Here is a 15,061-nt window from a genome sequence, read left to right as displayed (position 1 = left end):
CACGGATTGTGTAAAGGATACTTTATGCTTTTTTTGTAACGCGAAGAGAGATCTTTTATGGAGAAAATGTTTGTTGATCTATTTTGACTGTTGGCACGTGGTCAAAGTCACGTGGCCCGAAAACGCCGTGCAGCTCTGCTGTCTGTCATTGCAAAACGCACGCGAGACAGGGATACTACTGCGCACGCTGGGCTACGCTACACGCCGGCTACGCTTGCGACGGCGGAAGGCTGGACCGACCCACCCAGGGTACGGGTCTCGCCCTGGCCCGCTTGAACCCCGGCTTAGCGAGAGCCGCGGGGAGGGTCCCAGGGGGTCCCCAGCGACCTCGGCTGCTCCGCGACAACCCATGCTGCACGAGGTCGCTTGGTCCAGTCTCCAGGTCTTCAGATGTCTTCAGGCGTGAGTTGGTGGGTACTGCCACGGCCGTCCCGAGGGCTGGACTTTTATTTCCAGGTCGGGGTCACCCCTCATGACCCCCCCCCCCTTAGAACCTTCTAGAAGGTCTTATCTTAAGTGGTGGGGGGGGGGGCATCATCCCCCTCAGCCCCCAGCCCCTGGGGGGTCTGGGGTGTCAACCCCCGGTCACGGAGGGGAGGGGGGTTGACCCTCGGTCACCCCCCACACACCTCGCTCGTGAGCGTGGTAGCGGGTCACCTACCCACAGCGCCTTGGTATTGCGCAATACCTCATCGCTTCCCCCTCCTCGTCGCCTCTCTCTCTCACAAGCAATTTCAAAGCAGGAAAAACGAGATAGGAGGGAGGAGGAAATGCGACCGTGCGGCCGCGGCTGAACAATGAACAACTCTCGACTTGGCACACGGAGCCACACCGCTCGGGGCCAGTTCCACCCAGACTCGAAAGTCAGAGCTCGCGATGGTGCGATTATCTCCGCTGCACGTGCGCTATGACGCTTCGTTTGATTTATTTTATACCACGTAACAATGCATTTTCCCAATCATTGTAAAGTGAGATTTACAAAAGCGCAATTTGACATTCCGATTTGCCACATTTAAGTAAATTTGTTTACAGCAAGGGGAAGAAAATATGAAGATTTCATTGTTTTTAATTCGTAAACGGGGAGTCCTCACCAATAAATACCAAACTAAACTTTTTTTTATTTTACAAGTTAAAGATCCACTGAGCTACGTAGATATTTGATCAGAAGCGACCTGGCGATCACAAATGATAGCTTAACGAAGTGGCTTATTAGCACGTGGACATTTATAGCAGCCAAATAACTCTTAACGCGTGGTGATGTTGATTCTAAATGTGGAGGGAAAAACCGGAGGACGCGGAGAAAAATCCACGCGACCACGAGGAGAGAGACACGCAAACTGTCGTCAATCGTTCACTGATGTTGTCGAGTTCAATATTTGTCACGCCGCCGTGGTGTACAGGACGCGAGACGTCTCCGTGCAGGGAAGGGACACGGAGTCACAGGAGGGAGAATGAGAGACGCGCTTTGCTCGTTGCGAACCAAGTTGCGTGCAAACCTCGCTGCGGAATGTTTAAGATGAAACCACCCAAAACCAGATTTGTAAAAAAAATAACAAAAAACAACACCCGGTCACTTCCCCCCCCCCCACAGAACATTCTAAACGTTGCGACGTCTTCTCGCACTCGCCGTGTCGAGTGCGATGCAACTGCGTGACACCAACACCACCAACACCACCCCAGAGCTGTTGTTGTTGTTTAGATCCTGAGCCCCGCCCGGGTGTCAACACCCCCCAACAAGCCGCGTGTGCCCGAGTCCAGCGGCAGCGTCTGCAGGTGAACGACCCCAGCAGCGGACTTCTCTCTCGACCATCGCAACCAAGCGCCGTTCCGTGCCCGCCCGAGACTCCTCCACCAAGCAGGGAGCGAGGTGAGTGAGGGGCGAGGTGAGGGGGGGGGCGAGGTGAGTGAGGGGCGAGGTGAGTGAGGGGGGGGCGAGGTGAGTGAGGGGGGGGCGAGGTGAGGGGGGGCGAGGTGAGGGGGGGGGGCGAGGTGAGGGGGGGGCGAGGTGAGGGGGGGGGGGCGAGGTGAGTGAGGGGGGGGCGAGGTGAGGGGGGGCGAGGTGAGGGGGGGGGCGAGGTGAGTGAGGGGCGAGGTGAGGGGGGGGGGGCGAGGTGAGTGAGGGGGGGGCGAGGTGAGGGGGGGCGAGGTGAGTGAGGGGGGGGCGAGGTGAGTGAGGGGCGAGGTGAGGGGGGGGGGCGAGGTGGGGGGGGGGCGAGGTGAGGGGGGGGGCGAGGTGAGGGGGGGGGGCGAGGTGAGTGAGGGGGGGGGCGAGGTGAGGGGGGGGGCGAGGTGAGTGAGGGGGGGGCGAGGTGAGGGGGGGGGCGAGGTGAGTGAGGGGGGGGGCGAGGTGAGTGAGGGGGGGGCGAGGTGAGGGGGGGGCGAGGTGAGGGGGGGGGCGAGGTGAGTGAGGGGGGGGCGAGGTGAGTGAGGGGCGAGGTGAGGGGGGGGGCGAGGTGAGTGAGGGGGGGGCGAGGTGAGTGAGGGGCGAGGTGAGGGGGGGGGGCGAGGTGAGGGGGGGGGGCGAGGTGAGTGAGGGGGGGGCGAGGTGAGGGGCGAGGTGAGTGCAGTGAGGGGCGAGGTGAGGGGGGGGGCGAGGTGAGTGAGGGGGGGGCGAGGTGAGTGAGGGGGGGGGCGAGGTAAGTGAGGGGGGGGGCGAGGTGAGTGAGGGGGGGGGCGAGGTGAGTGAGGGGCGAGGTGAGTGAGGGGGGGGGCGAGGTGAGTGAGGGGGGGGGCGAGGTGAGTGAGGGGGGGGCGAGGTGAGTGAGGGGGGCGAGGTGAGTGAGGGGGGGGGCGAGGTGAGTGAGGGGGGGGCGAGGTGAGTGAGGGGGGCGAGGTGAGTGAGGGGGGGGCGAGGTGAGGGGGGGCGAGGTGAGTGAGGGGGGGGGGCGAGGTGAGTGAGGGGGGGGCGAGGTGAGTGAGGGGGGCGAGGTGAGTGAGGGGGGGGGGCGAGGTGAGTGAGGGGGGGGCGAGGTGAGTGAGCGGGGCGAGGTGAGTGAGGGGGGGGCGAGGTGAGTGAGGGGGGCGAGGTGAGTGAGGGGGGCGAGGTGAGTGAGGGGGGGGGCGAGGTGAGTGAGGGGGGGGCGAGGTGAGTGAGGGGGGGGGGCGAGGTAAGTGAGGGGGGGCGAGGTGAGTGAGGGGGGGGGGCGAGGTAAGTGAGGGGGGGCGAGGTGAGTGAGGGGGGGGGGGGCGAGGTGAGTGAGGGGGGGGCGAGGTGAGTGCAGTGTGTATTTCAATCCGGGAAGTGTGCAGACTATTTGTTGAGCGTGTGTCGGCATGTGCTTTGTGTGGAGAGTGTGTGCTCGTACGTGTTCACGCGAATGTTCCTGTGTATGTTCATGTGCCTGCTCCCTGGAGTGGGTCCATGTGTCCACGTGAAAGAAGACTCTGTGCCCTGTTCGTTCTCCACGAGGTTCAGGGTTTTGTTAATCTCACGGCACGGGTCCACATCTTGATCCTCTCTCCCAACTCCGTCGCACGCTCCCTCCCTCTTCTAACCTCTTCCTGAATCAGCTGCTCGTCGCACTCCGTCTCCAACAATCGTCGCCTCGCTTACTCCACCCCACCCACCCACTCACCCACCCACCCTCGCTTACTCCACCCCACCCACCCACTCACCCACCCACCCTCGCTTACTCCACCCCACCCACCCTCGCTTACTCTCTCACTTGGCCGAACCGTCTCGCACGCACCACTCACTCGCTCGCCCACCCACTGACCCACCCACCCACTCAGTGACCCACCCACTGACCCACCTACCCACCGACCCACCCACTGACTCACCCACCCACTCACCCACCTACCCACCCACCCACCCACTGACCCACCCACCGACCTACTGACCCACCCACTCACCGCCGCCCTCGTCCTCATTGCCAGGCTGCCATGGCGGCGTCGCTGGGCTGCTCCGCGCTGGACGCCCTCTCCACCTCGTCGTCCCTGGTCTCGCCGTCGCTCTCCACCTGCCTCCTCTTCCTCGCCACCTTCCTGCTGCTGCTCGAGTGGCGCAAGGTCCAGCGGCCACGCGGCTTCCCTCCCGGCCCCACGGCGCTGCCCTTGCTGGGCAACCTGGGCTCCCTGCCCACGCAGGAGCCCGGCACGGCCCTGCACAAGGTGGCGACTTCTTGTTGTTCTGTGACGGTCACCGCATCGCGTGGCGCTTTCAGACGCGCTTCTGCGGCCGTCTGGAACGCTCCTCCGAACGATATTAGGGGCCGTCCATAAATGACGTCACGCAATTTTGGAAGATTTTTTGACCCCCCCCTCCCTCGTTACATGGCGTCACAAAAAGGGAGACCCCCTCTCAAATATGGCGTCACAACGCTCTGCCCCCCCCAAAACCATATTTCTATTTTGAAAATAAAACATGCTTCAAATCGCTTTAAACTATTGTCATTGTAGTGCGTATTTAATGTGGCGCTTCACTCTGATGTCGTAGGTGTGTTGTTATAACAATTAGTGTTGTTATAACAATTCTATATTTATTTAAAGTTGCGCATTTTGATGTGACGTCACATTTCTCAAACCCCCCCCCCCTCGTCACACATCGTTACAAAACTGACCCCCACCCCCCTAGGTGCGTGACGTCATTTATGGGCGGCCCCTTAGGAAGCCGCTGTAATTATGCACTTTTAAATCATCTCGATTGAAAGCTCATTTCTTTGGGGCTGCTTTTTGTGTTTAGCCAACTGTCCTCCGATGAGCACAGTTGGATATGTACGGTGCGGAAGAAGTTCAAAATACATATACTGTACATACATCTGCTTCCGTGGGGTGGAAGCAGATTGCGTCGCTCAGTGGGAGTTCTCATGGCATGATACTGCTCGCAGAATTTGAAAGAAATTGTGGGGATAAAATAAATTTCGTAAATTATCACCACCAGAAAGTCGTACAAGATTGCTTTAGAAATTCAAATTATTTTATGATGTAATCACCCCTAAGTTTTGCAATAGGGAGACTTGAAAAATGTATTTTGCACTTATCCAGGTAAAGCTTAGTATGTTCTGGCAACAATAGTAAACACAACCCTTGGGATTAAAAAAATATTCCAAATGTCTCACAAATCATTAATCCACAACAGCAATTACCCCTTGCCCCAAACTATCATAAAATAAGAGGCGTTCAAATTAGCGCTGTTGGCTTTGTACAGTGAAAAATAAGTTCAACATATATATACCCAGGGTGAGCAGTGTTTGCAAATTCAACACCGGTGGCTGTTGATCGATAACTGGCCACAGCATTAATCTAAGTTGTCTTGTGGTTGTTGTTATTTGACTTGCATCCCACTGGGATATTTGCACAGGGTTGGTGTACGGTGATTTTTCTGCAATATTTAGCTGTCTTTTCTTGGATTTTCTGTTTGCACATAGTCACTTTAAGATGTTTTCTTGTTCATGTTTTTTTGTTTGTTGCGGTTGCACCCGATTCAAGAGCCAAATGGCTCACAGGGCTATACCTAATAAATGAACTTTGAACTTTGATGTGCTGCCCCATCTGTATGCCAGTGGGATGGCCCAGCAGTTCAGCTATCGGCTCGTAATTAAAGAGGTTGCGAGTTCAAACTCTGGCTGGGTTTTAATTCAGCCCATCATCCCTCCGGGGTCGATAATATAGTTACCATTTTGTGGACACGTTAACAGCGGTTGGTTTATGAAGATACTCTCCCCCCGCCATAGGAATGCAGAATTCACCACCACTGACTCGGGGCTGTGAACAGGCGATGACTGTCGACTCGATGCTCACGTGAGCAGAAAACATAAATCGCTTCGCCTTCGACGTCTGTACGCAGCTCTCGAAGCGCTACGGGGACGTGTACAGCCTGCTACTGGGCCGCGAGCTGTGCGTGGTCATCAATGGCTTCGATGCCGTGAGGGATGCGCTGGTGAACCACGCCAAGGAGTTTGCCGACCGCCCCTGGATGGCGATGATTTCCAAGATCACGGAGGGCCTCGGTGAGCCGCTCTACTCCTTCCGCTCTTTGTCCACGTGGCATTTGAAGAGCGACGGCCTCTCCACGTGCTTGCTCTACGTTGCTGTGAAGTAGGGCCATTACCTGAAGCATCGCCTAGTATACAGTATTTATACTTTTTCTTTTTTAAGGCAGTGGTATTGACGAATGCGTTGAGGTATTTGGGACAGAATATTAGGTTTGAAGTGAAAATTGCGTGAAACCTAATCATCCTGCAGCCCATCTTCACTGGCGATCCCCTTCTGCAGAAACATTGTGGCACAGGAATAGGATCCATTATGAAAAGTGCCAGTTTACGTATTTGGTGTTTATGGAAATGCCGGCATGGCATACCGTCGCATAGCGGAACTTTTCCACTGCTTATTGTAGATTGGTGCTGAGTCCTGGAAACCATTCGATGGTGTCAGGAGTTGCTTCCTGTATAGCAATCGTCGCTGCTGTGTAAGTGCCGCGGTAGCAAGATGTTAAATCCCTCGCCAGGTATGCAGGAGGTCGTGGGTTTGATCACGACCCTGACGTCTGTTGCTGTATATTTGGAGTCTGCGTGTCTCTCTCCCAGTGGTCGTGTGGATTTTTCTCAGGGTCCTCCGGTTTTTCCCTCCACATTTAGAATCCAACATCACGCATTTTGAATATTTGGCTGCTATAAATTTCCACGTGATGATAAGCCACTTCGTTGAGCTATCATTTGTGGTCAGGTCGCTTCTCAAAAAGAGCTAGATAGATGAGTGGGCCTTACCTGGTAAAAATAAAACGTTTTAGTTCAGGACGTCCATCGTGAAAGATGGAGCGATGAAATGGACTCGTGTGCGCGTGCCGGGCAGATCGTCGCAACGCGAAGCCGTGAAAGATGGCGACGGCTCGGGTGGGGGGTGCTCATCCAGAAGAGGATAGATCATGGCTGACGATCAATGAATGAAGTCTATTATAAAGCGATGGTTGTTTACATCTCTGAATGTTTAGTATACTGGCAGCAGGGCCGTACAGAGGTTCCTAGAGACCACTTGGGATCGCCACCTTACTCCATCATTCACAAACCTCTTCTACCCACTCCTCTGGGCGGCCGTGGAGGGCAGTGGCTGGCTACGTGATAAACAGATTGAATTTTCACATTCGCAATTCGGCAACTCTTAAATGTCTGAAGAAAATAGCCACACTCCCCCCCCCCCCCCCCGTGTGTGTTGTTCGAACACGATACACTTGAGAGGTAAACAAAAACAACAATTGCAAACCCAGACTTGCTAGGTCAGCAGCGGTACGGCTGTAGATATCCGACATCGCGCGGCCAGACTTGAACGTGCAATCTGCAACGGTGGCTTCGCTGCAGGCATCATCATGGCGGGGTACGGCCACAGCTGGAAGCAGCAGCGGCGCTTCGCCCTCTCCACGCTGCGCAACTTCGGTCTCGGCAAGAAGTCTCTGGAGGAGAAGATCAACGAGGAGGTGGCCATCCTCGTCCAGACTTTCCGGGAGTCCGGTGAGCGAGCGAGCGCACCAACACTTGGGAACGCGAGCCGCATCACTCTGTTGAGCCCCAAAGCATCCCCCCATCCCCAGCGCCCCCCACTATAATGATTTAATTCGTCTTCACGGGCCGTCGTAACAAAACACCAGCCGCCCTGAGAACCGCAAAGTCATGCCGAGCCCAGCTCCGCGCTTCCACGCCCATCGCGCTTACCCCCCCGCAATTTTCCTCCCGTCTTGCGCCGCCTCAACTCAGTGCTCAGCACGACAGGCATCCCATACCACTCGCGTGAAGCGATGCATTCCGATTGGCACGTTTGGCTACGTACGGTGCGAGAGAAGCTCGACATACCCGTACGTACGAATAGGTGGCAAGTCGCCGGAGTGTGCGTCGTGCACAAAAATGCGCCATTTTATTCCGTAGGCTGTTCTACTGTACCAAGCCAGATGTGAACTAGACGTCTGTGGGGGGGGGGGGGGGGGGAAGAGCTTTATAGCTCATCGGATTCCTCCAGTAAAATAAATATTCTGATTCTGACCAACTGATTGGTTCACTGTTGTGTATGCATGCTGCCTGATGTGCAGAGGCGGGCACATATATATCTGCCACGTGAGATCAAATTGAACCAGCAATCTCTGGATTGCGAGTCCAGTGTGCTCGCTACAAATGAACCACAATGCCTTGCTGATCTCGTCAAGGAGCATAAACCATCAAGCGAAGTCCGGTCATCCTCGCAGCAGCGGATTTTGGCTGGACATCGAACAAAGGCGGCGGTCACCGCACCGCGCGGCGCTTACAGAAGCCACTGGAGCTATTCACTTTTAATTGAAAACTAATTTCTTTCTAACTGCTTGTTGTGTTTTGTTTGTTGTCCTTCCCACGCAACTCCGATTAGCACGGTTGGCTACGTACGGCGCTCAAGAAGTTCAACATACACACGCACATCAGATCACTGCAGTAGCGTAGTGGAAATCACTGTTGGCAAATGTTATCCGTCGTGTCCGGTTGCAGGTGACACCTTCGACCCCCACTTCAGCATCAACAATGCCGTGTCAAACATCATCTGCTCAATCGTGCTTGGGAACCGCTATGACTACGACGACAAGCGCTTCCGCGACTTTCTGCACCTCTTCGCCGAGAACTTTAGGATCGAAGGCGGCTGGAGGGGGAAGGCAAGCGGACTTGAATCTTCAACGAGCGTTCGCTTATAAGACTTTTATTTGAAGTGTTTTTCGTGCCGGGCCGGCCCGGTGCTGCTCTGAGAGGCGCCGGGTTGCTTTTTCCACTGCACAACCCGAGCCGTGATGTTGGCGTGCAGCTGACGTCAAACGCGACAAACGAGTCTAGAAACACGGTTAGGTGAAGCGGTGACGCTGCGTTTTTTTTAGTTGTACTCACGTTGCACGCACGACGAATGAAGGTGTGTTACTAGGCATTGTGTCAGGCGTTTCACTCCACGTGTTGGGAGCTTCTTCAGGAACTGAATGTCCACTTCAGGAACTGACTTCACTGAAGAAGATCCCAGCATGTGGAGCTAAACGTTGAACATCGTGCCACGTGGGCTATGCTTGAAGGCGAATGCACGCAAGATGCTTTTATTTGGCGAGAACACGCTCAAGCCGGTTGGGCGGCAACGACGACACTTTGATCACGGCGCGTAATCTGTGCCGTCAGTTCAGACGACTCGGAGCCGAGGCTTGCGACGTGGCCGAGCGTTATCGCGTTTGCCGCTTCTTTGCGGCTCAAGCCCCTGGCCGCCCCAGTAAATACTGCAGGCGCGTAGCCGCTAAAAAAACGTGCGCCCTCTGCGTTACCGTGGACATTAAAGATCCCGTGAGAAAAATTTGAGCAAATTTTTAGAAAAATTTACTGCACATCAATTAAAGGTAAAAAAACAATTGGCAGCATCGCCCGCCGACTGGCAGACCAGTAGCCCCTTGTGCCATGTTCACCTTGTGCCGGCACTGGAACAACTGCCATCAGTGGGATGTTCGTAACGTCGGGGATGTTTGTAACGTTATGGACGCAATGTAAAAGCACGTTTTTGGATGGTTTAATTTCTCATGCCTCTCCGCAGATATGCATATTCATGCCATGGCTGGAAGACTGGCCCGGCCCTCACCAGATTATCTTCCAGAACGCGGAAAAAGTGAAGCTGTTCTTTCAGGAGCGCATCCGTGAGCACCGGCAAACACGCGAGGCCGGCCGACCGCGGGACCTGATCGACGCCTACTTGGACGAGATGGAGAAGGCGAGACTTTCCACAGTTTTGTTTACGTCTTTTTAATTATTTGTGTATATTCATTATAAGTTTTTTTTTTTGTAACACAACGAGGGCACGTTACAGTGTGATGCCAGACTCGCCCGACCCGGTGTCACAATGCGCTAGCAGCAGTCCTCATCGCAAACTGAACCATGTCAAAGAAGGGGGTGGGGGGTGATGTGTTGGTGAAGGATGGGGAGAGAAGCCCGCTGCCCCAACCAAGTGTAGACATCACGTCGGGGAGAGGAGGATCGCTATGAGATGTTAACTGCCTCGCCTGGTATACAGGAGGTCGTGGGTTTGATCCCGACCCTGGTGCCTGCTGCTGTATATTTGGAGTTTGCATGTCTCTCTCTCTCTCCCCGTGGCCGTGTGCATTTTTCTCCGGGTTCTCCGGTTTTTCCTTCCACATTTAGAATCAACGTCACGCGTTTAGAGTATTTGGTTGCCATACATTTACACGTGGTGATAAGCCACTTCGTTGAGCTATCATTTGTGGCCAGGTCGCTCTGTGTAGGCCTTACCTGGTAACATAAAAAGTAATTGAAAAGAGGAATACCACCGCATGACACGCACATCGATGAACACGATCCGGAGCATATTTGACTCTTTTAGTCATAAAGCACGCTTCTTAACCCAGGGGTTGAAAGGCTTTCGGGGCGGCAGTGCAGGCTGTGGCATGGATACCGTGCAGGAGAAATGTTTTGTACGCGCGTTGGGAACGCCAGCCACACGTTGCGTTGATAAAAACCCACAGCAATTGTCCAACATGAAACAGAGACCTTTGCTACCTTGCTAACACGGCGGCGGTGACCGTAGGCGTGGACGCGCGTGGATGTCTCTGGTATTGTGAACCACGGCCACCTCGGTCGCGGTGTTTTTTGGGGGGCTGGGCGGGGTGGTGGGGGAGCACGGGGAACGAGTGGTCCTGATTGGTCACGCGTTAAAAGGCTGAGAGAACCCCTGCCAGGCTTGGCCGTGTGACAGCGATAACATGATTGTGCACGTTCACTCGCTCACTTGGTAGGAGTTTTGGCATCCCTCGCCCGCTCCAGAGAGAAGATCGCCTCACTCCGACAGGGCCCGCACAATTCGGAGAAACCCTGCCCAGAATAGGGATGCCCCCGATTACTATAGACGTTTCGGGCAGTAGCCCTTCTTCATAGCACATCCCATCCTATGTTGAGGTTTTATTATTTTGTTATGATTATAATTTGTGTACCACTGCCGATGGCGCATCACCAAATAGATTGTTCAATGTTAAAGGCCACATAGAGTCATCCCACTACAGCCACAAGCCCCGCCCATCACCACAAGCCCCGCCCACCACCACAAGCCCCGCCCACCACCACAAGCCCCGCCCATCACCACAAGCCCACCAATGTAAGCAGCCCCCCCGCTCAAGTAGAAGGTGTCCAAAATTGGGACTGTAGCTACAGTAAATGGCAATTGGGGGCCAGGGTCTTGGCTAAATGTCTCCACGTAGGTGTGCCCCTAAGAGTTTTACGAGGATGTCCCTCCCCGTAACCACCCCTGCTCCCTACGACGGGTAGGGCGGCGAGCCCGGACACACCCCCAGTCGGTCCCTAATTTCGAGGGTCTATCGCTCTGGGTTTGTTTCACGTTATTTGGGTTCTTGAATCACGAAAAGTGTAAAACGAGGATGCTGCATTGTGCGCGCCGTGCAGGAGAGCCAGGACCCGGCGTCCACCTTCACCGATGGAAATCTGCTCAACGTGGTCGGAGACCTGTTCATAGCTGGCACCGAGACCAGCTCGACCACCCTGAGATGGGCCTTGCTCTACATGATGGCCTATCCCCACATCCAGGGTACGGTTTTCTGAAAGCGTCTGACGTCTGTTGTGAATATGCCTCCAACAACAACAACAACGATTTGGATTTAAATGTGTGTGTTCTCTTACAATGGAATCTCGGTGGTGCTACGGTAAGAGCCGTTGACTGACCATTCGGTTCACATCTTGGTTGGGAGTCAACTCAACTCTTTGGGGGTCGATCAAAATGAGTATCACTTTGTGGGAAGCCAACTTTGATTGTTCCATAGTCCCTACCATGGGAATGTGGAATTTCCATCATTGTCTGAGGGCCAGTAACACATACGAGTAACACCACGTGCTTGTTTGAACAGCGAAACACGAACTTTGTTTCCACACCTTGTGTTTTGGCTCAAACGGTTTAACTCAATAATGGTCATCGCGCCAGACTTGCGATCCAGAGGTTCGCCAATTCGATCCGACGGTGGGGCAGCTGAGACAACGGTGCGCCTTTCTTAAATCCCCCCGCTTCCCCCCCCCCCCCCTCCGTCCATCCAGCAGCATCACCGGGGTGCACCCACAGTTGGTCGATCGGCTGGCAGGTCTTGTGTGGTGGTGGGGTGCAGTGTGGGTACTCCCATCGCGTCTAAGACATCTGGCCACCACGGACGAATAGTCCAAACTGCCCTCCTTAGGAGGAGGGGTTCTCTCGAGGTGCCTGGAGTTGGGGCAGGGACCCTTTAGGCCATGAGTGGTGTGAGAAATCAGTTCCAAGGGCTGTAGTTGTACCCCCCTGACAGGTGACCTTGCTGCGAGTGGCGTCTGGCTCTTGATTTTAGGATGAGGTTTGGCCCGTTGCTCCTCGCACCTGCATTGCAGAGCGCTGTGAGGAGCGGTAGTGCAGCGGTCGGCGCGCTGCGCTTACGAACCCGGCGACGCGAGTTCGATTCCCGCTCACGACCAACACCGGCGACGGTTATCTGAACCGGTCCTGGGCCTCCCCTAGGTCGACTCAGCCTCAAATAAGTACCTGGTGAGGTGTGTAGTAAACATCGCCACTGGGGAGACAAAGGCGGCCTGGTGTGGTGCTGGCCACCCACCACCTCGTGTGCCGTGCCGGACTTCATAGGTGCTGCTCGCTAACGGCACTTGCCCCAACGGCTGTTAAGGGTACACGGGGGCTCTTTGGTATGCATGTATGTTGACCTTCTTTCGCACCATACGTAGCTAACCACGCTGATCGTTGCAGAGCGCTGTCAGAGAGAGATCGACGAGGTGATTGGCGGCGATCGCTCGCCAAACACGACAGACCGAGCAAACCTCCCGTACACCGACGCTGTGATCCACGAGACCCAGAGGATGGCCAACGTTGCCCCGCTGGGCGTCTTGCATTCTACCACCACCGACGTCAAGTTTCGAGGATACGATATTCCCAAGGTTAACATTTGTAGATTTAGACACCTGTGTGGGTTTTTTTTTTATTTTGCGTGCCTGTAAAAGTGACGTTGCTTTTCACGGTAATGTAAAGAAAAGTTACATGTTATCGAAATCTATATGTTATTAAAAAAAATATCTAACTGCTTCTGCCACATTGCGATCTTACATTTACATGCAAATTACATCTCTAGCCCCGCCCACTTACCCTTGGGTTGCACCCATCTCAAACCTATTATATAACCTCTTGTCGCAGCAGCTCTCCTGCTGTATTTCTCCTGCCCCAGCAGGTCGCCTGCTGTATTTTTTTACCTGAAGATGATTGCTTGTGTTGCGATCGAAACGTCGTGATTTTTTTTCTTTTTTCTATCTCCGTGACTTTACTGAAAGACCCAAAGGGTATGAATTACTGCAGTCACGAAAGCTTTAAGTCAAGATTTGAAATTACTTTTAAGACTTTGACGTCTCTCTTTGCAATGACACCCACAAAATTACTCAATTGGGAGGTTTATAGCAAGAATCGTCCCTCTGCTGTGAAAATTTGGCAGGAGCTTCCTGAAAAAGCCATCAAACTCGGGCATTCCTTGGTAAACAAGCATTATAAATACAACTAAATAGACACGATGTTATGTTTACATACTTATGTACGTAAAAACAACTTTCATTTTTCTACAGGGAACAAAGGTGTTACTTAACCTGACGTCGGTTCTGCACGACGAGACTCAGTGGAAAACGCCGGACGAATTTAACCCCGACCACTTCCTGGATAAAACGGGCCAGTTCGTCAAGCCTGACGCCTTCCTGCCCTTCTCTGCAGGTACGTGGCAATGCCCCCGACTCGTAACACTGCACCCGACTGCCAGGCCGGTGCTCCGTACACCTTTGCACTGCACCGGGTTAGCCAAGGGCCGCCCAGATGTGGGGTGGGCCAAGGGAGGTCATTTTCCCCCGGGGCTCGCACAAAAGAGGGCCCCGCGATGGGCCCGTGTTTTTGTCACACGATTGAACAAGGGGAGGCTCACGTGAGCATTCTACTCCCCCCCCACCCCCGGGGCAGCCCCGGTGACAGCTGCCGCAGGGGATTTCCTTGGCTAGGCTGCAGGGCATTGGCGCGCTTTGCGATCGGTCGGACGTGATGTAAGTCGGCTCAGGCATCCGAGCAAGCGTTCTATAAATAGTCTTCTCGCTTTTCCGTCCTGTCATACGAAAGAAGAACGCAAATCCTCATCCCTTCCTCCCACCCCCAGGTCCCCGCGTGTGCCTGGGAGAGAACCTGGCCAGGATGGAGCTCTTCCTGTTCTTCACGTCTCTGCTGCAGCGCTTCAAGTTCCATTGGCCCGACGCAACTTCTCGGCCCAACTTTGTAGCTGCCGAGGGTCTCAGCCGTGCCCCGGTGTTCTACAAGCTGGGCATCCGCCCTCGCGACACGGCCAAGTGAGCTGTGGGCTCCGAATTCCCCGTGAAGTCAAAGTCGATTTCACATTTTTTTTTTGCTTAAACACGTCTGGGTCAGGGGCTCCTTTCTGGCATGAATCCACCACCCAAAGCGCCATCACATTAACATTCATGGGTATAAAAACAGACGACTCTATATGGTGAGAGTGAAAAATAAATAAATTGTACTATTCCCAAGCCTCACACAGCCCCAAGTTTATTTTACGGAACGCATTATTCAAGTAATGTTGAGTTCCTTGAAAGTGGTTATTGTTTTGTGTGTTTCTTAAATTCAAATACGGTTCTTTTCCCCCCAACGTTATTCCACTTGTGCTGTGAGTTTAGTTTCATGAGACGATTTATCCACTGAGAACATTTGCAGAGAAGTGTATCACCCCATGTTAGAGAGCACTGCCCGTGGTAGGAGATAAGAGAGAACTACTTCTGAGTTCCCATCACGTGACCTAATCCATGCACTGGAGTGCTCTTTTACACATGCCCTTCTGTTATAGGGATGTTCGTCGCATGAAGAGTCAACTCGATTTTTTGTAATTCCCGAAGCTGCAATTTTTATGGAAAAATAAACTTATATTAAAATGTTGTTTTTGTTTGTCGGTGCAGTAAAGTTGTAAATGGGCTGAGAAAAATAAATCGCCATTAACTTGCGTACTCACCTGTTTAATCATGGGTGGCTAAAAGCCAGATTCAAACCCAGGATCTCAGCAGAG

At 53.9% G+C, this 15,061-nt stretch overlaps 1 protein-coding gene across 1 annotated transcript; it reads left to right on the top strand.

The window, feature by feature from the left end:
• Nucleotides 1–151: 151 nt before the first annotated feature.
• On the top strand, nucleotides 152–14,998 carry LOC144944479 (cytochrome P450 2J4-like). The gene is made up of 11 exons (XM_078872652.1): nucleotides 152–410; nucleotides 1,700–1,867; nucleotides 3,877–4,110; nucleotides 5,786–5,948; nucleotides 7,293–7,442; nucleotides 8,442–8,602; nucleotides 9,508–9,681; nucleotides 11,382–11,523; nucleotides 12,715–12,902; nucleotides 13,575–13,716; nucleotides 14,147–14,998. Exons 3-11 carry the CDS (start codon nucleotides 3,883–3,885, stop codon nucleotides 14,335–14,337), a joined length of 1,539 nt encoding a protein of 512 aa, XP_078728778.1. The 5' UTR covers nucleotides 152–410; nucleotides 1,700–1,867; nucleotides 3,877–3,882; the 3' UTR covers nucleotides 14,338–14,998.
• Nucleotides 14,999–15,061: the final 63 nt, after the last annotated feature.

The sequence above is a fragment of the Lampetra fluviatilis genome, chromosome 35, assembly GCF_964198595.1.
Source record: "Lampetra fluviatilis chromosome 35, kcLamFluv1.1, whole genome shotgun sequence".
Lineage (NCBI taxonomy): Eukaryota > Metazoa > Chordata > Hyperoartia > Petromyzontiformes > Petromyzontidae > Lampetra > Lampetra fluviatilis.
The sequence above is the reverse complement of the archived record's forward strand: the minus strand, read 5'-3'. Positions and strand labels throughout refer to the sequence as shown.